The sequence below is a fragment of the Festucalex cinctus genome, chromosome 2 (assembly GCF_051991245.1).
Source record: "Festucalex cinctus isolate MCC-2025b chromosome 2, RoL_Fcin_1.0, whole genome shotgun sequence".
Classification (NCBI taxonomy): domain Eukaryota; kingdom Metazoa; phylum Chordata; class Actinopteri; order Syngnathiformes; family Syngnathidae; genus Festucalex; species Festucalex cinctus.
In genome coordinates, this window is record NC_135412.1 from 7,401,084 (window position 1) to 7,426,641 (window position 25,558).

Sequence of the window (25,558 nt, forward strand, 5' to 3'; positions counted from 1 at the left end):
CACGGGAGATATTTACGGCAAGACAAGTAGGGGGCGAAAGGCATCCTATCAGTCTTTTTTCAGCCTCTCCTCACCGTACTTTTGGGATGACAGTTGCTTCAGGCAAATGAAAGAGTGACAGCAGCAGGTGGACTATTTTTTTTTCGAGCCCGATCAAGCTACAACAGTAGCGTGACATTTATGATGTGACAAAACGATTCAATCCATTTTACGTCAATCTTTTCAGACCCTAATTCAAAGTAACTTAATGCTCTGTTATTTTTTTTTTTTTTTTAGAATTTCTATCTGTAATTGTAATGATCTATTTACTTAAGAAGGGCTATCGAAACAAGTGTTAAGCAACAGCAGTACATGAAGTGACAGCGGCCATTTATGAGTCACACAAGTATTTATTAATCCTTCGCAGTGGAAAATATTTCATCATGACACCTCACAAGATACTTAGAACTACACACAGATTGTACAAATGTGTGAGGAAACAAATGTGTTTTTTATGGCAGTGGTCTGGTTCTTATCAAAGTTGTTATCAAAACGGATTTCCTCCACATGCACGTTATATCACATCACGGCACAAACTGACAAATGATAAACTGTTAACATTATTGACATCGTACATTCAGATTCCATGAATAAAGAAAGGAAGGAAAGTAATTCTGGTCTGTTCTAATGAAATATCACATTAAGTCAGATTCACAATCTGGATCGTCCATTTAAGACTTTTTATGAACAGGTGTTTGTTTTTTAACATGTTGTTCGGCGTAAGACGGCCGCTAGTCCATGTTTGTTAGTTTCAATGCAAACAAATTGTTGCCTTTATATCTCAAGTACAAGTCAGTGGGGTTGTGCAACATATTGAACATTTGAGACACAGTCTGTCTTGCCTCTCTCTACAATCTACCCAATCGAAGGCACCCTGGGTTCAGAGGTTAGTCATACGAGGTGTGTTTAAACTTCATCCTCTTCATGTACTGTTTGCGGTGGCTTTTTGGATATTAGGAAAATGTGGTTTGGCCGTCATCAGTGGATGCTTGTGTAGCTGCTGCCCAGGTAAAATCTGAAAGAAGACACTGGAATTAAAGGGATATTCGCATTTTCAATAATTTGATCTTATCCCGATGTTTGACCAAAGAAATGAAAATAAAGAAGATCTACACTGTCTACAGACTGATGATACAAGCAAGCATGGCATAATAGTGAAATGGTCATGTTACATCTCCATGGTGACCAAAACTACTGTAAAAAAATAAAAATAAAAAATAAATAAATAGATGAAGCACCTTTACATGAAAGTGGTCTTAGGGTGAATCTTACACTACATGGAGGTTATACAAAAGATTGGCATCTTTTTTTTTATAATACTGTAAAGGGTTTCTAGGAGGTCGCTGGAGAGTTTTTCTTTCATCCTCTTTAATATAAAGTACAGAATACAAAAAAAAGAAAGCACTTTTGAGCTTTTTCCTTTTTGGGTATTGTCTAACTTCCTCTTGTAGCCAACTCCCTGAACAGGCCCATGGCTGTACAGCCCCTAGTTTAATCAAACAGCCTGTGGGCGTGCCGGATTTTTTATTTCCTCATGAGCTTCGGTGGCAGCTATGAACAGGGCCTGGCAGCAAGTAGCCATGGAAATGTGTGGTGTGATGAGGAAAGATCTGTTCTGTTAAATTAGCTTGCTTTGTATACTAATTACATACTTCGACATAATTGTTACTGTGATGGGTAATTAATCAAAAAACGTGTGTGCAATTTAAAACATCATACAGTATTGTTGTTCTATGTAGATAACCTCAAGTTTTCTTTTATTTTCATTTTTCATAAAGACTGCCAAAGAATGGATGTATGTGAATATTGTGAAATACAAAAACACTGCCCTAAGAGGGGGAAAATCCAACCACAATACAAAAAAGATGGTTTCATTACATGAGCACACTGATGAAGATGGGGAAATGGACACGAGCGGCAACACGACATACAGCCACCTGCTTGGTCTCACCCTTAAGTGCTAGAGTGGCTGTCTGATCCTTCATCCATTCTAATGGCCGCAGCGCCAACCACCTCAACTGACTCACATTTATTAGGCTTTGTGTCAGAGCCCGATACTTTGTTTTCTGGAGAACATCTGCGCACATGAGCATTATTATTAATAAGTCAAAAACTGAAGAAGGGAGGAACGAAGCGGCAGACGTGACATTTTATCAACTCTTCACTTAATCAATGTTTCCTAAGAGAGGTCAGCAAGGATCACCATTCGAATTTGCACAACCTTGAAAGAGAAAGAAATTAGCCTGTTTGTACCTAACAGTAAGGTACAAGGAATGAAAGGCCGCAGGTTAAAAGAGGCTCGGTATCAAGTGGTTCAAACCTATGGGGTATATGCTATGGAAGAGGCGGGACTTCCGACTTCCGTGATTTTGCACATCAGCTTTGATTCCGGCCAGGGATGCGAACGTGCAACCGAGTGGCACAAAGTCGGAAGTACAAGTATTGGGACGCAGTCCACACGTCGCAAACCGAACCAGAACCAAAGCTGATGTGCAAAAACAGTCCCGCCTCTTCCGTGGCATACACCCCCCTTTGTAGTAGGGACCAAATATACTTCATGCTGCAAGAATTTAAAGTGGAAGTCAACCTTAAACATTTCTTGACAATAATATGATATATATACTCGTCTACATTCTGATTAATATTACATTTGTGGAGTAAGAGTTACGAAGTAAAATCCAGCCATTTTTATCCAACTCAGGGGGCGGCCATTTTGCCACTTGGTGTCGACTGAAGATGGCATTCCAGTGGTTCTCAACCGCGGTCCTTGAGTACCCCCTATCCAGCCTGTTTTCCATCTCTCCTTCAGCCAACACAGCTGAGGATCGTTACCAGGCTTTATGCGGAGCTTACTGATTAGCTGATTGTTTGAAACACCTGTGTTGGCTGTTGGAGACGTGGAGAACAGGCTCGAGGACCGGGGATGAGAATATCACAGTTTCTCAGGGCTCAGGCAGCAACCAATCACAGCTCACCTGTTTTCTGAAGCTGAGCTGTGATTGGTTGTTACCGAAGAACTGAGTAACGTTGATGTCTCAGTCGACAGCAAGTGGCAAGTGGCAAAATGGCCGCCCCCTGAGATGAATAAAAATGGCTGGATTTTGCTGCTTAACTCATATTCCACTTATGCAATATTAACCAGATATATAGGGTGGCATAGAACATATTATTGTTAAAAAAATAAATAAAAATAGTTGACTTCCACTTTATGCTGTCTTTGAACATTCAAGCTTTCATACTTTCGGCTTTATTAATTTCCGATGCTACTGAGACTCCCTGAATTAGGTCAAACGTTCAAAAAGAACACTCACCTGTTGTGTGTGGGGCTGCGATTATATGGCGATGAAGGAACTGCATGTTGAGAGTATTGAGGTGTGCTGGGTGTGTCGTAGTCAGTCAGGCCGACTGCCAGCTGGTTGCGCCAGTTCCCTGCACTCTCCACTGAGGACACTGCAAGTGAGCCCAAACCAAGTGCACTCTTTTTAGTGTTATGCTTTCATTGCACAGAATTAAAAAAATAATAATAAAAAAACTTCAATGGATAAAACAGTGCTAGATATTTAATTCTTGTGAGAGATTTTTTTTAATGATTATTTTTAGCACCTAAGGTGGTATTTTCATAGACAGCACACATACAATTTGCTGTAAAAACGCATATTTCTTGATTTTCATGCCGATGAAAGTCAAATTTAGCATGTTTGGGAAGTTGATAGACCGCGCCGAGGCTTGCTGGGGGTTCCGGCGGAAGGGTGTTTTCTTTTACACACCCTCGGCGCACCTGACAATTTTGTGGCTGAAATCAGACTAAGCCAGGTCTAAGTTGTGGTGCACGTTGTAATGTGATTTTGATGTCATCAATGCGCAGGCATACAGATTCTAGCTCTGCAGATTTACGTGTGTGTGATGCATGTTATCGTATTTCATTCATAAATATGACATCAGGCATTGAACCCTCTGACTAATTATGGAAATCAATTCATTGAATGCATTGATGTTTACTGTATTTTTAAAATCACCTTCCTTGGCTGTGGCACAGTTAAGGGTTCACACATGGACGGAACGGGTAAAAAAAAAAAAAAGGTGGCCTCCCAATGTCCACTTCACAGATTGGATCTCTGATCGCCCTGGCCAAACTCACATAATCTACTCATGTTTGTCTATTTGCAGTTCCTTGTACTGTAAAAACACGTTGCTTGCTTTGATCTTTGCATGGACTCCAGTGAGTTTATTTGTGCTTCTGCTATGTTAAAGACTGCTGATTTTAAAGAGTGTTGATTTTAAAGGAATGAGAGGCACTGCTTCCATTGGTCTGGAACCTGTGTTCACTCCCACAACAATGCAAGCAAGCGTGTTGCTAATGGCACACATTTATGAAAACACCAAAATTAGGCCGGGCCAATAATCGGTGCCGATACTTGGCATTTTGACAAATATCGGGATCTGCCTTTTTTAAGAATCTGAAGGCCAAAAAAATCTGGTATCTCACCAAGCGGTGAATGCTTGCAAACATATCAAATTTAGGGTTTTCATCAGGATTTATTAAGATGTTCACAGACAGTTTTTAGTTGTTGAAAATACATTTCAAACATATTCAATTTTTCACTGTCAGCGAAGATATTTTGAAACATTTTACAAACCCGGAAAAAAAAAAAAAAATTAGCTACATTCACATGCATTTGTCGCTCAGTGAGATACAGGGAACTTTTCATTTATGGATCTATTTATCTATGGATCTATTTATATTTCCAATTTATTTAAAAAAAAAAATGATGCAGACACTGGGAATTCTCTTTTTGTTTTAAAATAAATAAATAAATAAATAAATAAATAAATAAATAAATAAATTATATTGACATTTTGAAAAAAAATATTTACAATAGAACATTTTAAAGAACTATTTACTTGCTTATTTTATTTTATTTATTGAGCTTAACACATACTGATGACCCTGGAAGCTCCCTGCAATTTTTGCTATATTTAAACAAAGCTGTCAATTCTTTATATGTTTAAAATTAAAAGAAAAAGGTTTTTTTTTACGCTAATATTTTCTCTTTTACTGCAAATGAATATCCTTGACTACTAATAATCGGCATCCATTTTGAAAACAAAACAAAACAAAACAAAAACGTATTTGTCTATCACAAACCAAAATAAAGAAAAGTCCAAATTTTGTGCGAGACTTGTGCTGGGTATGATCTTTGAATCAACTGTGAGTCAATATACTGTCTATACAGAGGTACATATGTTTTTCCGAAATGTCAGGGTAGCCTACAATACTAAATCACCAACCCTGTGTCGACATAATAATACTGTTGCTTTCCCTCACAAATTGGATGAAAGTCAATTTTGGACAAGATACATAAATGAATAAATGTTTTAAAAAAAAAGCTTGTGCTTAATATGTTGTGTGGTTGTTGACACTGTCTTCATTGAGCTATAAACCACTTGCGATCATCCTCTCACCAGATGAGAAAGACGTTGTTCTGCTGGAGTGGCTGAACGCCGCCGGCATGGTCTGGTAGCCGAGGCTGAGCTGGGAGCCACAGTCAAAGTCGTATCCCGCCCTCTCTCCTTCCCTGGGGCCACGGTTGCGATGGTACCATCCCCTCAGATGTTCCGCCACCATCGCCTTCTGCATGTTCTTGGCCAAAAGTTCATTTCTGGGTCCCTCCCTGCTCCGCGGCGGCCTCACGGTCGCGTAGGGATTCTGGGAAAGGCCGTCAGTTCGGTCCGAGCCGTAATGCCGGAATCTGTCATGTCCGTGATAGCCGTTCATTTGATACGAGGGGTTGACGTTGTAGTGGCCCTCTACGTCATTCTCATAAACGTAGGCGCCGTTAGCGTAAGGCTCCATGTCTGGACACGGGCAGCCGGAGACGTAGTAGGCACCGGGCGGATAGTGTGCTGAGGTCTCACAGGCGTAACTGCAACCGGAATGATGCTGCACCAGGTTGGGCATGCTCCCTGTGTTTCCGTACACTTCCACGTTGCGGTGGAGTCGATGCATGGTGGAGGTTCGGGAATCTAATGTACTGTAGTGGGAACTGGCAGGCCCGCAGAAATCCAGACTGGACTGACTGGTGTAGGACGAGCAATCCTCCAACACTTCCGTGCTGTTGCTGCGGTGAGCTGGTGACAAGGTGAAAACTGGCTTCTCCGGGTCTGCGTCTTTTCTCAGCTGGGGCTGTGACTCCAAACTTCCACTGCGAGCTCTGAAACCATGAGGCAAGCCTTCGCACCTGGAAAGACGACACAGCTTGCTGTGTTATACTAATTACTCATAGTTGCTATACTGGAACATTCACCACACTGTCAAAAAAAGAAAAAAAAGAAAAAAAGATTTTGGAGAGCGGTAAATATAATCCACAAAAAATCATCTAAAATCTACCTGGTTACCTTAGACAGCAAAGGAATTATCAAATAAAGGGTAAATTTCACTTACACGCTCTATTACGTAACAGTAAGAGGTAGGGGTGTGAATTGCCTAGTATGTCACGATTCGATTCAATACCGATTAATCCCGATATGAATTTACAAATCGACTGTTGCGATTTTTTTTTTACTCAATTTAGAAAATACCATTCAGTAAACTTGTACATGTACACTGTAAGATTTGTATGAAAGTTTATTATTTATTGATCTGAAACTTCAGTTTTATAACTGTGAGCCACTGTATTTAACAAACAGGTTGTAACCTTTTTTCATATTAGAACAGCATTGAAATAAAGTATTAAGGCTTAATGTTCCATTAATATAACATTCTTCCGTGCTTAAGGTGTGAAAGTGAGACGTTTTGTTGAATATTTTTGATCAAAAATGGATGTTAAAAAATCGATTCGGCTGCCTATTGAATCGATTCGAGAATTGCGTGCTTTAGTATCGCGATATATTGCCGAATCGATTTTTTTTTAACACCCCTCGTAAGAAGTGTTACCAATAAAAACTGAATAAAACATACAGAGAAAAATGTAGTAAAATATACTCAACTGCCATGCATCATCACTTATGACTGTGCAATGTTATGTACGTTGTCATTTTAAAATACGTATGTATGTGAAATACTTCAGTATGTAGGTAATTTAATACGTACTTATGAACTAAGTGTTTGAGCACTATTTGAATTTATGCACATACATAATGCACGCACCCACAGTACGTAGGGTCTCATTTTCCTCACTCATTAAGTCTCTGAACTAATTTGTTTATGATAAAGTAATTTCATTCTCCTTTATTGTGACAACATTTTGTCATTCATAACACGTTACATCCAACATCAGTAATAGTATACTAAGAAATTGTATATTTTACCCAATTATGATTAGTCATTGGTTGTAAAATGTAATCAGACATGTTAGGTAAACTCTGAATTGAATTTTAATTTATTTAATTTATTTGAAAGGGACAATGCACAAGTTAGCTAGTGAAGCTAATTTTCATTGGAAGTCCCTTGGGCGAAGACAGCCTAAAATGAGAGTCATTAAAATCACAAATCAATTTCCAACAATATATATAATAACACTCTATCCAACATATTTAAGTATTTCATAATTAATTTGATATTTATTCACAATGTATAATTTATATTTACCAAATTAAAGTGGCCGCAAATGGGCTCTTTGCACAAATCCACTACTTCCTGAACTCAACACCAGTCCATCATTTCCTGTCTTTCATGAGTGGACAAGCTGATTAATCCAGGTGTGCCTGATCTCAGTAACTACAACAACATTGGCCAGACACACCTGGTTTAATCAGTTTGTCCACTCATGAAAGATAGGAAACAAAAACGTGGTATTCAGTTCAGGAAGTAGTCGAGCTGTGCAAAGAGCCCATTGTTACCGGACATTAATTGGGTAAATTCCATATATATATATATATATATATATATATATATATATATATATATATATTTTTTTTTTTTGTTTTTTAGTGAAAGGGTTTGAATGGCAACTTAGATTAGCGATACAGTGAGGGATAATAGTGCTTGGGAGCCATGACCAAACCTGAGCTGGCTGCTGCTGTAGGCATTGCGGGTCATAACCGGTGTGGGGGGCATGCTGCGGGGGTCTCTGGGAGGTCTGGGGAGGGTTTTATAAGGGCTACTGTGGGTGGAGGAGGCCTCTCTCGGATTGTGGTAGTAGAGGGAAGTCTCTTGGCCTTCAAAAGCTAATCTAAAGGGGTGTGACATTGAGGGTGATGATTCAAAAGAAAGGCAGGAATGATATGAGTGCAACAGAAGAAGGCCTCAAACATGACAAAGCAATAAATGTCGAAAATGTGTACTCCAAAAATGAAGCCTCACCTTTTGTTATGGTTATTTTCCCTTGGAGATGTTTGCTTCTCCACATCGTATTCCGCCCCCAGTGAGCGTAATGGACTGAACTGAGGGGAGTCTTGCACAGACTGTGACCGTGGCCGCTGACTCGCGCTATCCGAGTCGTCTGGATACAAAAATAGGACAGCGCGAAATCATGATCTGAACATGGCATTACTGCAGGATGCTTCGCAAAAGATGAGTCGCCAAGCTCACCATCCTCCAACGGGAGGCTTGACAAGGAGCTGCAGTCTGATCGCATGAGTTCATCTGGACGAAGACGATGCTTAGTGTAAATACAGCAGAACAGTTCCTTAGTTGCATTTGCTACAAACCTGCAATGATTACTGAGGCTCGCTGGGTGGGTCTTTTCCCCTTTTTGATTCGGTAATGGTTCATCTCGTTCTCAATCTGCTGAAGCCTGTGCATAGCATCCAAGCAGTTTCTCCTCCTCTTCTTCTTGACTGTCTTACACAGTTCTGCCTCATTGGCCAGCTTTTTAGCTGCCTCCACAATCTTCTGCTGGAGGGCAAATCTGCTCTCCAGATTTCTCAGGAAAGGATCCTGCAAAACATGTTCAAAGTTCATTTCACTTCTCTATTTTCGCCACACTTGTTCTTTGGTGTCCCTTCAATTCATAATCAAAATCAATCCTTTTTTTTTTTTTTACATTAAAACCCATTCACTGCCAGCCGTTTTAGAAAATTTCAAAATTTTCAATACCCACGTGATATTACGTTCAATAATTATATATAAACTGAATCGAACAAATGACAGAATAGACTCCCTACTTTTTGTCCCGTCCCGTTCTTTTATAATTGACAGTAGAAAAATGTAGGTTTGCCAAAATAACAGCCATTTCTCCCATGGACTCTGAAACTGTGTTTATTTCGTATGAAATGGGGCAATGATGTCATCTACCGGTGGTTGGGCATCAGTAAAGTTGTTTCCAAGTTTGATATTTCCAGTGGAGCATAATCAGATTCGCCCCCATTTAGCCACGCTCTAAAAAATACAATTGACAAGTATACTTGTCAAAGGCAGTGAATGAGTTAAATAGTGTTGTTCCGATACCGGTACTGGTATCGGCAGAGCCGCCGATACTGCATTAAAACAGTGGTATCGGTATCGGTGAGTACTCACAAGTAACATGCCGATACCATTAATTCCAACGCTAATATAGGATTTTGGATGCAGCATCTTGTGTCATGCCGATCTAAGATAAACTATTGGCCCTTGAATGCTCTGAACCAATGACAGGACAGCTTTTTCATGTTGAGGGAAAAAAAACGTAGGTATCGGTATGGTGTCGGCATCGGCCGATACTACAAAGCTGGGTATTGGAATTGGTATCGGGGGCCAAAAAACGGTATCGGAACAACACTAACATTAAGTAAAGTCACATTAATCATCTGGGATTGTCATTTAAAACAAATTATTAACATTACCACAATTAATAATTTATTTAGTTAATATTTTAATTAAAATTTAAATTAGATTTTCTAAAATTCTAATAAAAAAATATAAATTAAATTATTTGAATTAAAAAAATAATAATAATTACATTTTAAAATTTAACTTTAATTAAAAGACAAATAATGTTGGCCAAAGAGAAATATATGTGTAGGACTAAAGTGAAACACGGACCTCATTGTATGGGAAAAGGTCATCCAACTTGAAAGCAGTGCCAACCCGTCGTCTAACCTGCGGTGGTCGTTCATCTGAAGACAAGGGGTACTCCTTTGGAAGCTTGCCAGTAAGCTCCTGAGAACAACACACACTTCAAATGGATAATGTAGCAGAAACAATCCATCACACTGCATTTTAATTAAACGCTTTGGGGGGCCTCTGGAGACAGAAAACACCCAGCAAAGGCCATTCATCAAGAAATGCGACACGTTACAATGACAACAAGTAAAATAAATTGTTTTTGACACTTAAACCATACACGTATATGGAACCACAATGAGCCAAAGATCAATGCTGGTGTCTGCTTCAAAACGAGACTTCCATGCAGGTTACAGCAATATCATTTATTCTGACCTTGAGCTTTTATTTTTATCAAAAGAATATTGACTACTGAACTGGATATTGACTTATAATAAATAATAACAACATGAAATAAAATAGGATCTCTGTCATTGCAATGACATAACCCAATCACCTGCTTTACTGGTTTATAATTATCTGTAATGTAAAGTAATAATAAGCATAATCCTACTCACTGATACAAAAACAGCAGCTAAGGAAAAAAAAGCTGACAGCCAAAAAAAAAAACAAAAAAAAAACAAGCATAAGTATACAAAATATCTCACCGCTTCCCTAAGACAAATCTTCTTTAGTTCCTTTGTTTTTTTGGCCAAGATATCATGTATCTCCTGCTCTTTCTTTCTCAGCTCAGAGAGTTTCTCTTTCTTCTGCTCCTCACTCATTTCAGAGTCTGCAGAACCTGGAAAATGTTCAAAATGAAATGTTTCATTTTTTCGTTTTGTTCATTTATTTCAGGCAATAATAAACATTAACAATATATCATTTTTTCTAGACAAATTTTTCTAAACCTAGCCTGAAAAGGAGTGGGAGGAAGAAAAACTTATTAAGTCCCACCCCCAATATCATTAGTATCAAAAACAAATTTAGCTACTTTCCTACAAACTTGCACTAACCAACAGCGGTTGTCATAATACTGAAAAACTATGTGTTAATTAAGTAACATGACATCAACAGCTCATACCAGCAATGGTAATAAAAAAATAACAATACCAGCTTGGGTAAAAGACAAACTAGAAACAAACCAAGTGCACAAATGGCACATATCAATAATTCTAAGACACAAGCATACCAACAGTGGCAATAGGACAGTATGTAAAATAAGAAGGCAGCAAGTATACTCTATCACAATAAGTTGAAAGATAGATGCTGGAAATGAAAGCTGAATGGTTGCAAAGTTATTTTACGCCTAGCGCCTACAATCTGTTGATTAATATAATATTTAACATTTGTGAATTTCGCCAACCTGTCGATACCAAGCTCCCGTTGCTGGCTGTAATCAAGTTATTTTTCAGGACGGACTCTCCGAGTTTGTTGATCTTCGGCCCTGCGTGCTCGGTGAGATCCATGGCGATTTCCTCCAAGCTTTTGGAGGCTCCGAGTTTAGCCTAAAATGGAACAGGGGTATGTAAAAAGTGATTGGTTGGATCTCTTTAGATTTTGAGCTGTTATGAAATGCATCGTAACTCTGACACTCACTTTGCTTTGCTTTCTGTCTAAGTAGAATTGGTGTTGGCTAATAGCCATGACCCAAATAGTTTTGATCAAAGAGTGGCTCGCATACCACGTGTGGATGAGGAGGCCAGTTTGTCCAAAGGTGCGCTTGGTTACTGCTCTCCTGAAGCAATAAGACATCAGTGGTGTACCGTGTGGTTTATTTCAGATTTCAAGTTTGAGTTGGATCATCTCTTACAAATAGCGATACAAAAAAAAAATTGACTTAAATAAACTTAAAATCTGAAATGGGCTCACCTGTGTGGATCATTCACCTCCACTGCAAATTTTTTCTCCCTGAAGTACAAATTTTCCAGTTGCTTCCACTGATAAAGCTGTCAGTCACAAGCAAGAAATTTCACACAGAAAACAAACATCACTCATAATGTGACCAATGACGTGTCATTGGAGTGTGGTGTACCAGGACCGCAACAATACAGATGTTCCGAATGAACACGACTCTCGCACGACACAATCCTACTCATCACTACATGTTCTGTGCCTCATCGGCCAGGTGCTCCAATTTCAAGTCATTTGTGACTAACTCCATGTCTAGTCTAGTGAATGACACAAACCTCAAAATATGTTTTTTTTTTAAATGTAACATGTATTGGGTGATGACACATGAGGATGTGTTTGTTAAAGATAAAGCATAAAGTAAGCATAAAAAACATCAAAACTCGACGTCTTACCACTACAAGTCTTTAACTTCTGATCGTATTTTGTAGTTATGAAATCCTCTTTGGCTCCACTGTCAACACAAACTTGTACTATGTCCGTGTCAGGTCAGCTCCTGACTTGCCTCCTCAGGTATTCTCATGCCTGTCAATGCCCAAAGCCACCCCTCTTTTTCCTTCTGACATCAGCAGCTCCCTCCCCTCCCTTCTTCTCCCCTCCCTCCCCACCAGAAAACCAGCAGACACTTGCGCAATCCAGCTGTCAAATTAAAAGTGCATCATCGCGTGCAATCCGCCACAATGTATTGTCTTCATGTGACACGTTTGAAATAATATTTCCGCTTCTACTAGTGCCACTAGTGCACATGCCAAACGTCTTACTGCGTCACTACCACTTGGCAAGTTAAAATGGCTGACGTGTGCATGAGTTCCAGTAAAGAAACACTTTACATAAATGATTTTTATCAATAAAAAAAAGAAAGTGCTGCCGTTGAGTTCATTTGAATCAGAAATGATGACTCAGCCTACTGACAGTGTCCTGTGATGTCATGTCTGCAGACAGCCAATTTAAAGGGGCTGTCTGCCGGTTTCACTCAGGAAAATGCACTTTTTAAATACAGGATTTAAACAAGCAAACTACTTCTCAATGTATAGATATGGGCTTTTCATAACGTGTGGGGGTGATTTTGTGTTTACACCCCTCCAGCCAATCGCAGAACGGGGGGGGGGGGGGGGGGGGGGGTGGCGTGTCACAAACGGGGCCGGACGAACGTGTCAGCTGCGTGACGTCACTCCCGCGGCAATTTGAAAGCACGCACGAATTATTATTTTTTTCACTCACTCACTCACTCACTCACTCACTCACTCACTGACTCACTCACTCACTCACTCACTCACTCACTCACTCACTCACTCACTCACTCACTCACAGAAGCTTACATGTGTGAATGAGTGAGTGGGGGGAAAAAATCCGGAATGTAAACACTGTCTTTCCACAGAAACAGCCCGCTGTTTACAAAACAAACTCAAAATGGCAAAATACAGGCTGGGGGTGTGGGGGTTTAGGACAAAATCACCCCCACACGTTATGAAAAGACCATATCTATAAATTGAGAAGTAGTTTGAAATCCTGTATTTAAAAAGTGCATTTTCCTGAGTGAAATCGGCAGACAGCCCCTTTAAAGTCACAACAGTCGTATGATATTTATTTACCTTCCTGGGTTTCAGTTTATCTTGTAGATCATACTGGCCAATGCCTTTATAGCTGATCCCAAGCCACCATGGCATCCCTTGTTTATCCTGTGAGGAGAGAGAGAAAAAAAAAAGTGAACATCTGTTCATTTCCTAGTGCAAAGACTGAACTCAAAGCCTACCTTCACTTCATAATAGTGGACACCATATGTGGGCAAGGATTCCACAAGTGTCAGATACCTACAATGAAAAGTGGTATTACAAACACAGGAGGAAATTCACTGGGCCGCACATATTGATTGATTTCTACCAGCTGATGGGAAAAGGGATTCCGGCAAGACAAAGTGAAAAGGAAAGCTCGCGGAGGAGAACGATTAATGACCTGAAACCATTCCAACATTAATTAATGTCGAAAGTGTTCCAACACATCGATATTTGATTTTAACTTCAACACTTACTGCACAATGGCCTGCCCTCTGGAGACTCCTCTTAGCTGTTTATAATAGTCGATGACTCGGTCCTCGCTGCGTTAGCGTAAAGAAAGCGAGAGAAAATGTATTTAAGGTGAAAAAGTGTGATGCTAATCACAATCCAGGCTGGCCTGTAAGCATACCAATATGCAAGCGATGGGTGCTCCTTGAGGACTTTAGTGGGAAGAGTGGGCAGTTTCTTTAAGTCAGCTCGTGTGGCTTCGTCGCTAGGGAAGGAAAGAGGTGGGAAAAGAACGATAGCAAAAGTGTAAAACAGATCAAAGGGACCCTAAAAATAGACATGTTTTTGATTCTTCTCGTTTTTGGTATATTTTAAGCGTGATTTATTTTGAATATTTTTCACCACACCTCTCAGTATGACTATTTTTTAATTGACACACAGATCTTTATCAAGCCAGATTGGATCTCGTTAGATTTTCTACATTTATTTGGTGGACTTGAAACTGTTCACTGCTTCCTCCTGGCATGTCAAATCTCCCCTTGGTTCTATCAGCACCGTGAGATTTATTAGTAGACGGGTGTGAGCTTCTCAGTGCCCTTACGACAAGCCTCACATTACATTGTATTGATTGTTATTGTCCTGGCTCTTGAGAAACAAGTGACCTATTGAGTGTTTTCGCCGAAAGATCACAGTTAACTTATGCTGCTGCCAGTAAGTACTTATCACCCATCTGATAAAAACAAGCTCTAACCTTGTGTAGTCTCCCTTGGATTCCTGGTAAATTAAAAATAAGAAGAAGAAGAAGAAGGTAAAAGAAGAAGAAAAGAGCATCTCATTAGTCTTTAGCTTTTCTTTATGAAGACTTTGGTTCAATAAGAGTGCTAAAGGCACCGACCTGCAACGCATTTGCTGCTAACTTGAAGACATTCTCACTCTCAACTTCTATAATCCCCTGTGAATCAAACAAGGGTTTTAAATTAACAGATGGCACACAGTGTTCCACATTTAAACGGTTCGCTATCGACCTCAGTATCAGCCTGTTCTCAGAACAAACCAGTGTTTTTTCTGCTTTCTTACACACATTCCTCCTAACCAAGTGAAAAGTGCCCCGCGGCTACCAGAGTTCACAGGCAAATGACTCATCAGCTGGCTTCAGCCAAGTCTTTATTTTTAATTGCCTTCAACGTGAAATAAAAAGGAGAAAACACTTACGTTGTAGACAGCAGATTTTGCATTCAGGAAAAATAACTCCACTGTTATGATGTCCTTGAGCAGTGTTATGTTTTCCACATAGAATCTATGAAAGATGAATGCACAATTACACAATGTTTTTAACAGAAATTTCTTTCAAGCTCCAGGTAGTGATTATACATATTCTGTCACAAACCTATACTAACTGTAAATATAGTTAGAAGAAGACAAAATTGTCATTAATTTCATGCAATTTTAAGGAAAATCAGGATATATAGGTCTTTCTTTAAAATGATTTATCTTTTTTTTTTAGGGGAAATTTTATGCATCAGAAGTACTAGAAGTATCTGTTCTTGGTATCGGTATTGCTTTACTGGCATTGTCTGAAAATAAAGTGATATTGAACATCCCTATTTTTTTCTATGTTTTTAAGAAATAAAGCTAATAACAACAGAATCAGATTTATCATGCTCACCTATAAACAGTACATTTTTTAAATGAGATATTATACTTGTCTTGTTATATTTTGCTGTTCGGCGCAGCCCTGTTATAGATTCTTAGGCATCTGAAAAACAAAATTTCTACATAAATCCTTTATAATAAAAGTTACATTTTGTTTAAATGCAAATTAAATTTTAATATTACACTATTAACAGCATTGGGGCTCATGTATGACATTGTTAAAATAATCATTCTGAAATATTTAATCATAATAAAATTAAGTTACATTAAATAATAGTATGAACATTTCATAATACTATTACCTAATTTTACATTTGAATTGCCATGTTATGTAATTGTCTCTTATTATCAAAATTGTATTATTTTCAAACTGTAATTTTTATTTATTGAATTATGACACTTTTGGGCTTCGATAGGATTAGGACTGAAAACGTTGAACAACATGAAAAATAGAAATGCAGATTTATTAGGTCTTCCCATGGTCAACGCAATTAGCTTGATGATGCCATTTCTGCTGAGTTGTGCATCTCTTTTCTTTCTCTCTTCATCTAAATGACTAAAACAATTTTAGTAATTGGGTTGCGTGTATGATGAGACACAACTTCAGAACAGTAATACTATAACTGAAAATAATATGTCTGTTATTAAACAAAATAATTTAACAATTATAAGGAAAACATTAACAAAATCATAACAAACAAAAGCAGACTCAAATTTCATTTTATCTGTTACATATGTATGTTGGTTTATTTGATATTTTAAATTTATTAGGAATCACTTTTACTATAATAATAATAATAATAATAATAATAATAATAATAATAATAATAATAATAATAAATTCAATTTTGAATGCACTTTTCATCAGCATGATGTCAAAGTGCAGTAATACTATAACTGAAAATAATATGTCCGTTATTAAACAAAATAATTTAACAATTATAAGGAAAACATTAACAAAATCATAACAAACAAAAGCAGACTCAAATTTCATTTTATCTGTTACATATGTATGTTGGTTTATTTGATATTTTACATTTATTAGGAATCACTTTTACTATAATAATAATAATAATAATAATAATAATAATAATAATAATAATAATAATAATAATAATAATAATAATAAATTCAATTTAGAATGCACTTTTCATCAGCATGATGTCAAAGTGCTACAGAGAGAGAAAAAAAAACAAGTTCAAATCATAACAATAAAGAGGTGTAGGCCTTTCTAAAAAAAAAAAAATGTTTCAGGTCTGCTTTATTTGGGTCATCTTGTGCATTTTATGCATAAAACAACAAAAAAAATAAACATAAGACTGTCATAAACCAAGAATGCCACTGTAGGCCTACTGTGTTTACTTTGCGGCCTACTGTAGTCTTATTTTGCTCACCATACAGGGCTGCACCCTGCTGGAGAGCTTTTAGTCCTGCATGTGAAGGCATCTTCTTACCTGACCAGAAAATTGAGGGCAATGGAGCCGGGCCGCTTGGAAAAGTCATGATCAAGAACTCTGCGGTCCATCTGCAGCCACTTACACTGACCACTGCAAAAAAGCAAGCGAGCGTGCTACAGTCAAACACATCTGCTGTCTTTTAAGAATCGCCAGCAACAAATATTCAGACAACTGCAAGTACTTAGGTCAGGCCAACAGTTTACATACTTGTCACTGAAAAACGCAAGTCCGAAGAATTCCTTCTCTTTGAGGTTGAAATGGGACGAGACCAGGTCGACGAGTTCATACGACAGCAGCTTTGGCTGTGGAAGAAGATTGTCCGCTAAACATCTTGTATTGAAGCGATGCACTGCTTTAATACATTTATGGGCTTTGTGCACAGCTGGGTGTGAACCCGCCACACATCGCTGACCTGAATCTCCTCTCAGGTTGCACAGTGAGGCTTCTCAAGTTATTATACAAATATTGACCATCTCCGCGTCACTCGTACCTGAACCAGCAGCTCCAGCTTCCTGTCATCCAGCAGCTGCACTTGACACAGTCTGCCCTCGGTCATCTGCGGGGACACAGAAGAGGAAATTGTAGCGTGCACTTCAACTTCAACACCCCAACGGGCATCATTTTTTTAATGAAAGCCGGAACCTAATGTGTGAGACGGAAATATAAAAATAAATAAATAAAAAACACAAAACAGTGAGACTAAAATATTTCACGCCACAGTTGCCATAGCGAACTAATACCCGAGCAGTAAATGCTGTGATCCTTCTTAAAGAAATACTAACGTCATGAAGGACAACGAAACCATTGTCCCAAAGATTTGTTGCCATAAAAACCTGCAGAAGGATTTGTGTTACTTCACATTTGAGCATTTCACAGCAGTCTTTTTAGCCTTGGAGTGAACAAATATATCCATCCATCCATCCATCCATCCATCCATCCATCCATCCATTTTCTTGACTGCTTATTCCTCACAAGGGTCGCGGGGGGGTGCTGGAGCCTATCTCTCAGCTGGCTTTGGGCAGTAGGCGGGGTACACCCTTAACTGGTTGCCAGCCAATCGCATGTACAAACATATGTCAACAATAAAACAGCTTTTGCAAACTTTTCCAACCTGCACAGCCTACAACTAGCCCAATTGTGACTAAAATGATGCTCTAAAATCCAAATAACTGAAAGTAGATGACATTTGCTCCACCGGGGTAAAGTTCCTTGCTGTGTTACAATAAACAGCGCTGTGCCACCAGTGCATCAAATTCTCAGATCAAATGATACGTTCAACATCCGAAATACCTTGGGTGGATCTGACAGTCCCTTTATCTGACGGAATGAGGCTGATCACCTCTCTTGTCCAGGTCTATCAGAGAGAAGCGAGCGACTCTCATACCTGGTGAACCTCTCCAGGGAGCGCGCAGGAGCGGATGCATTCCTGACTCATCCCGTTATTGCGTTCTTCTCGCAGAAGAAAGGAGAAAGCGCGGCAAACTCTCTGCATGCAGGCTTCTGAGTTCTGGCGACGGCTTGAATTCAGCAGCCGGCTTAACGGGGCTGAGACGGGTCAGACTCCTGACCACAGTTGCTCAATTTAGGGTTGACTGCCTTGTTGTATATGTGGATATGTTTCAGGGAGAAACAGGAATATGATGTTATTAAAGGTTGTTTTTTTTTCTCAAATGTGCACAGTCCTTGCAATTCTTTTGAAAGTCTTTTTATTGCACTAACAAGCACTTATTCTATTATATCTTCAGAATATGTTAAATGATCTCCAGCAGTCTCAATTAATTAAAAGCTGTGTGCTCCATAAATCTAATTACTTTCAATTGCATCTGCAGTTTAATCATACTGATTTATTAAGTTGTGACATGTGGGCCAACATTTTACTTAGCATGCAATACACCCGTCTGGCCACTAGATGCTGCAGCCAATTCTATTCTCCTTATAGTGATGAAATGGCCTCTTGAAACTTGCACACAACGCTGGGGAATGAGAGAATTAAAGCGCGTGTAGGAAAAGTGAAGGAATAAGACTTGAAAAGATCTGCACAGTTGGTCTATGCAGTGCTTGCAGCCATCCTATTTATATCTGATGGCACGACCCAGACTCACCCCGCAGCCCGTCAGTGGCAGCATAAAAGCGAGATTCCATATCAACCTGAAGAGCGGTGCAGGCTGGGAATTAGAACTGATCCATGCACAATAATGACAAATGCATACGAACAATTGGCCAATAGACACGCTACAGACAACAAAGCATTCAGACCTAATAAAAGCCTGCAAGGCCTCAAGAGGTTAGAACAGTGGTGTCCAAACTTTTTCATTTGAGGGCAACATACAGAATATCAGAAGGACGCAAGGGCCACATCATGTTATGAAGAGAAATTGTGTTTAGTAATAAAAATTGTACAAATAATTTATTTGTGCTTTTGCATATTTAGAAAAATGCTAGAGTATATAAACCAATTTATTTGTAATATTGCAGTTGGGTTATTATAGTTTTGGAATTTTTGATTTTAGTTAGTTTTTATTAGTTTTCAAGGGTGGTTCTGTTAGTTTTTATTAGTTTAGTTCTTTAAAAAATGCTTAGTTTTAGTTTATTTTGTTAGTTTCAGTACTAGTATTGGGTTTTAAAAAAAAAAAAAAAACGTATTACTTGTGTGCAATATTTATAAAACAGCATGGGAGTGACATCATCTTTTGGTGCTTTTCTATTGGCTGCTGCTAGATGACGTCACTTCTGTGTGACATACTTTCAAACAATAAATCTACTAAATAGCACATTTAAAATCATCCGCAAAGGCTCGCGCATTAAATCAATTACCAAAGACTAAAACAAAGGACATTTTTGCTATAATTATAGTTAGTTTTAGTTAGTTTTGTAAACATAAAACGTAGTTGCGGTTAGTTTTCGTTATTTAAAAAGCATTTTCGCTTTTATTTTATTTCGGCAACAATATTGTTTTTTTTTATTTTAGTTTTAGTTTTTTCATTAGTTTTAGTGGACTAAAATAACCTTTAATGGCACCTGTTTTTCGATACCCTCCCTTCTTACTTTGACCATCTCCAAACATTTTTGTTTTGTTTATTTTATTTGAACTGAGTCAAATGCCATTTTTAGCATATGTCGCGGGCCACTGAAAAATGGACGGCGGCCCGCAAATGGCCCCCGGGCCGTAGTTTGGATAGCAATGGGGTAGAAAACAACAGTTCAACCTTCATGTCAAGAAAAAGAAATGTCAGTCGTTGTGTTTCTGTTTAGAGATATGTAAAACAGACCATTTTTGTGCTGTAGGATCCAGTAGTTGGCATATTGTATATGTGCTAGCTTACCTGTAAAGCACAGCATAAAAAATGTCCATGTGACATTCATGGTGAATAAAGATAAAGTCAGAAAAGTAAATAAAAAAAAAAACAAGCAGGGAAATTTAACCTGTCATTATTCAGGCCTGCCCAGACCGCAGCCTGTCTCATCTCTGTTTCCACTTTTCATGAATTATTGATGACGGCTGGTGTTACACAAAAGAGTGTTTGTTTTCTTGAAGACACCCAATTTGAGAACACAAAGTAATATGCTTGTTTTACAGTTACGGAGAAAATAAGTCTGGGATTGACAGGCGACCAGTTCTGGGTGTGTCAAATGGGATCGGCTCCAGCTCACCTGCAACCCGAATGAGGACAAGCGCTATAGAAAATGGAGGCATGGATGTTACTTGAGGTAGCCACAATCTAACACGCTAATACGACATGGCGGCTCATGTAACGGACCTTTGACACCTGATACTAACACGTTCCTCTGCACAGCTGATGATGACAACTTCTGAAGTATTTTTCTTCCTCTCCCTGATCAGAGATCGATAATATTGTCATGAGTCAATAACTAAGTATCAACCATCACCTCATGTTGCAAACCTGTTGTGTCCAGGAAAGCAACGTGAAACTTGAGATGATGTCATTAGAAATCTTCTGCATGGGGGGAAATGTTGATCTTCAATGGAATAATTGTGGGCGGAGTCACGGCAGAGAGATTCATGCCAATGATGTCATGCTGTGTAACTTCTCCCCTGCGCTGAAAAGGACGTCCTTGTATTTGTCCTACAAATACTGTATAAAAATAAGTTCCCAGTAGTGACTGTAACGGGCAAATCAGCGCCCGTTAGCCAAACTGTCACAATGAAGAAAACCCTAAGGTGACATTCAGTGCCAATTTTTACTATGTGCCCAAATGATTCACTATTTCAAACTAAGCTAATAAAAAGTGATGTCATATCCACCCTCAAGGTAATGTTGTACCTCGTGTTCACAGTCTAAATATTTGAACACAAAGACACAGAGGCTTCATCTCTGTCATCGTACCAACACCCACTAGAACCAAATTGGAGTTTTAGAAGCAGATATCAGCCACATCTTTACCTGAAGAAGGGCAACACATCACTTGTATTAGATTATTTCTTTTGAGGTACTCCACTACATTATACAGTATATATCACATGCTCCATCACAGTCCTGAGGTTTAGACTGAAACTCAGCAATGGGGATTCTTGTGTCAAGTTCAAACAGTTTGATCACTTTATTTATCCCCAGAGGGGCAATTAAAGGGCATGGAAAAGCAGCACAGTTACAGTTGCAAGAAATATTTGAGTTGGATGATGTTGATGAAACAAAATAAAAGGACTCAAAGCAAATGCATGTTGGTGAAGAAACACAGTAACTGGGTCATTTTTGGTTGGGAATCATCATCAGGCTTAGTCAATGTACAACACTGTGTCCTATTTTGTGCTGGCATTAGCCTTTGTAACCCAAGGGGGACATTGTATTTCCTCAAATCCAGTTGTTATGAAGTCCATTGCAGCACTTGTGTGCTATAATAGTGCAGCTGGCTCCAAAACGGGCTAGAAGCATCATTGAAGACGTGCAGCAGTGAGTCCGAGCCACCTCAATGACAGTCCTGGCACGGCCAATGACAGGTCCTTAACACACTACTGCAGTGACTTACTGCAGAGCCTTCAGCCCATTCGAAATGATAGCAGGACCACGATGTGATATCGACTTAATCAGAAGTTATATTGATTATTAGGAGAGCTTGTATCAAATGATAATTTCCTAAATACCTTCCCCATATACAGTAAGAGGTATAGCTTAAGGCTTCAGTTCAGATATCTTTGTTTTCGTCTTAAGGCCATCAATTTCAAGGGATTACATGATTCTGAAATGGAGGGTTGACAATAGCCAACGGCTAATAGTCAGAAAAGCATGCCCCCCTCGCTTGCACGCCCTGTACAGTACACTGACCAACAAAGATGTGCAATGGAAGGTGACATCCAATACAGTAGGGGTGTGAATTGCCTAGTACCTGACGATTCGATTCGTATCACGATTCACAGGTCACGATTCGATTCGATACCGATTAATCCCGATACGAATTTATAAGTCGATTGTTGCGATTTTTTTTCATTCAAATTTAGAAAATACTAATCAGTAAGCTTGTAGAGTGTAAGATTTATATGAAAATGTATTATTTATTTATCTGAAATTTCAGTCTTATAGAGGTTGTAATCTGTTTCATGTTTAAACAGCATTAAAATAAAATATTAAGGCTTAATGTTCCGTTCATATAACATTCTTCCATGCTTAAGGTGTGAATCCTAAAAAAAAAATAAAATAAAAAAAATAAAATAAAATCGATTTTGCCTATTATTGAATCGATTCGAGAATCGCGCGATGTAGTATCGCGATATATCGCCGAATCGATTTTTTTTAACACCCCTACAATACAGTGTATTGTTTGACTATAAGTATGTATGTATATATGTTTGTGACAAATGCCCACAAAAGTCTGCTGAGTTGATAAATGACGCAGGACATCCGCTGCAACAAATAGGAAGCACGACAAAGTTGGACATGTGTGTCCAAGAGACACAACCACAAAAGCAAGACTTCCTGTTTATGAACCTTTTAAATACATTCAGATGGCACTTTTCCTCAGTAGGTCAATGTCGAGCTTGCACTTTTGTACTTCTTTCTTTTAACCTCTAGGCTACAAATACAAAATGCATTTATTACATTAATACAGGATTTTTGGCCATGTAAATCCTAATAACCTGTCACTATTATATTATAAATTCTACAATTTCACTTTTTCTATAATTAAGCACACGAAACACAAAGTGTTCAGTATTTAAATTAACGCTGGATATAGAACCCTATCAAACTGATGATTCATCCACCATTTTTTTTTTTTTTTGGGATCAAATTCGCTAACTCACACTGCCAATATGACTGCATTAAATAACACTCGCCTCAGTTGAGCAATTATTGCTTTAACATCCTAATATGTGCTATATCCACCTCCATCCGGATTACAGTATGGGGACTGGCCCACCTCATTGAGAGAACAATGAATGTGTGAAAGTCTATGGGTGGTTTCCACCTGTGCGCCTATCTCAAAACACACATGTCAAATAAACGCTTTCTTTTTTTTTTTCCTCTTCTCCTGTCTCAGGTTGGGGCGTCAAACCCAACCGGTTGTAGGTTCACCATGCATGCACGTCCCTTGCCGGGGTCTACTTTTTGTCTCCTCGGAGCCGGTTACAGAAGAGGCGTGTATCAGCTCCATGATCTCAACAACATGTATCTTCTTACCTTTGCGTGTATATATCCTTAAGAGTAGATAAGGTAAAGCCTCCCCCGCATGCCGGTCAGCCGTCCCGCCGGTTGAGCTCGCCGTGCAAGGGAGTCGCCCCACAGCCGCTGTCCATGCTCATCCCCTCGGCGTGTTGCTGTTGCTGAACGCGCCTCGTATCGAGCCACACGCACCACGCCTTCAACCACCGGCTATTATGTGAACAAGCATAGCATCCACCCCTCCCTCTGCCTCCCTCCTTCCCTCCATCACCCCCCCCCCCCCCCCCCATCTAGCAGCTGCCGGCCAGCCTGCTTCCCAGTGAATGGCCTCAAGTGAGGCGGCCAAGAGGATGCATGTGCTCTGCATCCCTCATTATGAGGACTGACATAATTCAGGATTACCTCCCACACACACACAGAAACCGCTGACATACACAGTATTCTGAAACACCGATGTTGACTATCATAGTTATGCAGATGACACACAACTGTATTTATCTATGTCCCCAAATGACAGCAGTTCTATTAACGCATTGTGTCATTCTCTAGAGCAAGTTAACAACTGGATGAACCAAAATTTCCTTCAGCTGAACGAAAACAAAACGGAGCTCATTGTTTTCGGCAATAAAGAAAAGAGGATTGCTGTTAAAAAACAGCTTGAGTCACTGTCTTTAGAAACTAAAGACCAAGTTCGAAATCTTGGGGTACTAATAGACTCAGATCTGACCTTCAGCAATCATATTAAATTCATCACTAAAACAGCCTTTTACCAGCTGAAAAACATATCCAGACTGAAGGACTGCATGCTTCAAGCAGACCAAGAGAAGCTTATCCATGCTTTTATCTCCAGCAGACTAGATTACTGTAACGGTCTTCTGACTGGACTCTCTCAAAAGAACATGAGACACTTGCAGCTCATTCAGAACGCTGCAGCTCGAGTTCTGACCAAAACAAGGAGATCAGAACATATTACTCCAGTACTTAAGGATTTACACTGGCTCCCTGTCAGCTGTAGAATCGATTTTAAAGTTCTGCTACTCGTCTATAAATCACTAAATGGTTTGGGTCCTGAATATATCCAAGAAATGCTGATTGAGTACAAACCCAGCAGGGCTCTGAGATCTACAGACTTGGGCCAACTAGTGGAACCCAGAGTTCGAAGCAAACATGGTGAAGCTGCATTTAGCTATTATGCTGCACACAGATGGAATAGGCTACCAACAGAAGTGAAGTCAGCCCCGAGTGTAAATGCTTTCAAATCCAGGTTAAAAACTTTGCTTTTTTCTTATACCTTTGATTAGGGACTTTTAAACAGCTTTAATTAAGTGTTTTTTTTAATTTTTATTTTTATTTTTATTTTTATTTTAATTTTTATTTTTATTTTTATTTTTATTTTTATTTTTATTTTTATTTTTATTTTTATTTTTATTTTTATTTTTATTTTTATTTTTATTTTTATTTTTTATTTTTATTTTTATTTTTATCATTATTATTTTAAACTTTTTTATGTTAAATTTTTTAAAGTTTGTTGAATAATGTTTTAAGATTGTTAGTTTGTAACCTATTTTTATTTTTATTTTTTTTTCTGAATGTTAATTATTGTTTTTTGATGCTTATGTGTTGTCTTTTCTCGTGTAAAGCACATTGAGTTGCCTTGTGTATGAAATGTGCTATACAAATAAACTTGCCTTGCCTTGCCTGAAACACTCACGCACACTGCTGCTTATTTTTTTTTTTATTTGTTTTTGCTTTGTTTTTTCCTGACACAGAACTCTCAAACGTCATGCTCTTTCCTATACAGTCTTCCCTCGCTATAACGCGGTTCACTTTTCGCGGTCTCGCTGTATCGCGGATTTTTTTTAAGTGCAATTTTGCATATTTTTTCGCAGTAATATACCCATTTTATAAAATTTATGAAGT

General features: G+C 38.7%; 1 protein-coding gene across 4 annotated transcripts; it reads right to left on the bottom strand.

The window, feature by feature from the left end:
* Window positions 1–375: 375 nt before the first annotated feature.
* LOC144013543 (FERM domain-containing protein 4B-like) lies at window positions 376–23,858 on the bottom strand. 4 transcript variants are annotated; one of them, XM_077512549.1, is made up of 24 exons: window positions 23,657–23,858; window positions 17,515–17,580; window positions 17,232–17,326; window positions 17,022–17,114; window positions 15,127–15,211; window positions 14,810–14,866; window positions 14,666–14,688; window positions 14,096–14,179; window positions 13,941–14,006; window positions 13,665–13,722; window positions 13,504–13,590; window positions 11,873–11,949; window positions 11,600–11,738; window positions 11,367–11,508; window positions 10,669–10,802; window positions 10,001–10,117; window positions 8,689–8,917; window positions 8,570–8,623; window positions 8,342–8,480; window positions 8,043–8,210; window positions 5,503–6,278; window positions 3,351–3,489; window positions 1,991–2,116; window positions 376–1,054 (listed from the first exon to the last, which is right to left on the bottom strand). In XM_077512549.1, the coding sequence occupies exons 2-23, from the start codon at window positions 17,578–17,580 to the stop codon at window positions 1,993–1,995; spliced, it is 2,952 nt and encodes a 983-aa protein (XP_077368675.1). In that variant the 5' UTR covers window positions 23,657–23,858; the 3' UTR covers window positions 376–1,054; window positions 1,991–1,992. The 4 variants fall into 4 exon arrangements, with proteins under 4 accessions (XP_077368675.1, XP_077368673.1, XP_077368677.1 ...); XM_077512547.1 differs by lacking the exon at window positions 23,657–23,858 and adding an exon at window positions 18,409–18,523; XM_077512551.1 differs by lacking the exons at window positions 8,043–8,210; window positions 23,657–23,858 and adding an exon at window positions 18,409–18,523.
* Window positions 23,859–25,558: the final 1,700 nt, after the last annotated feature.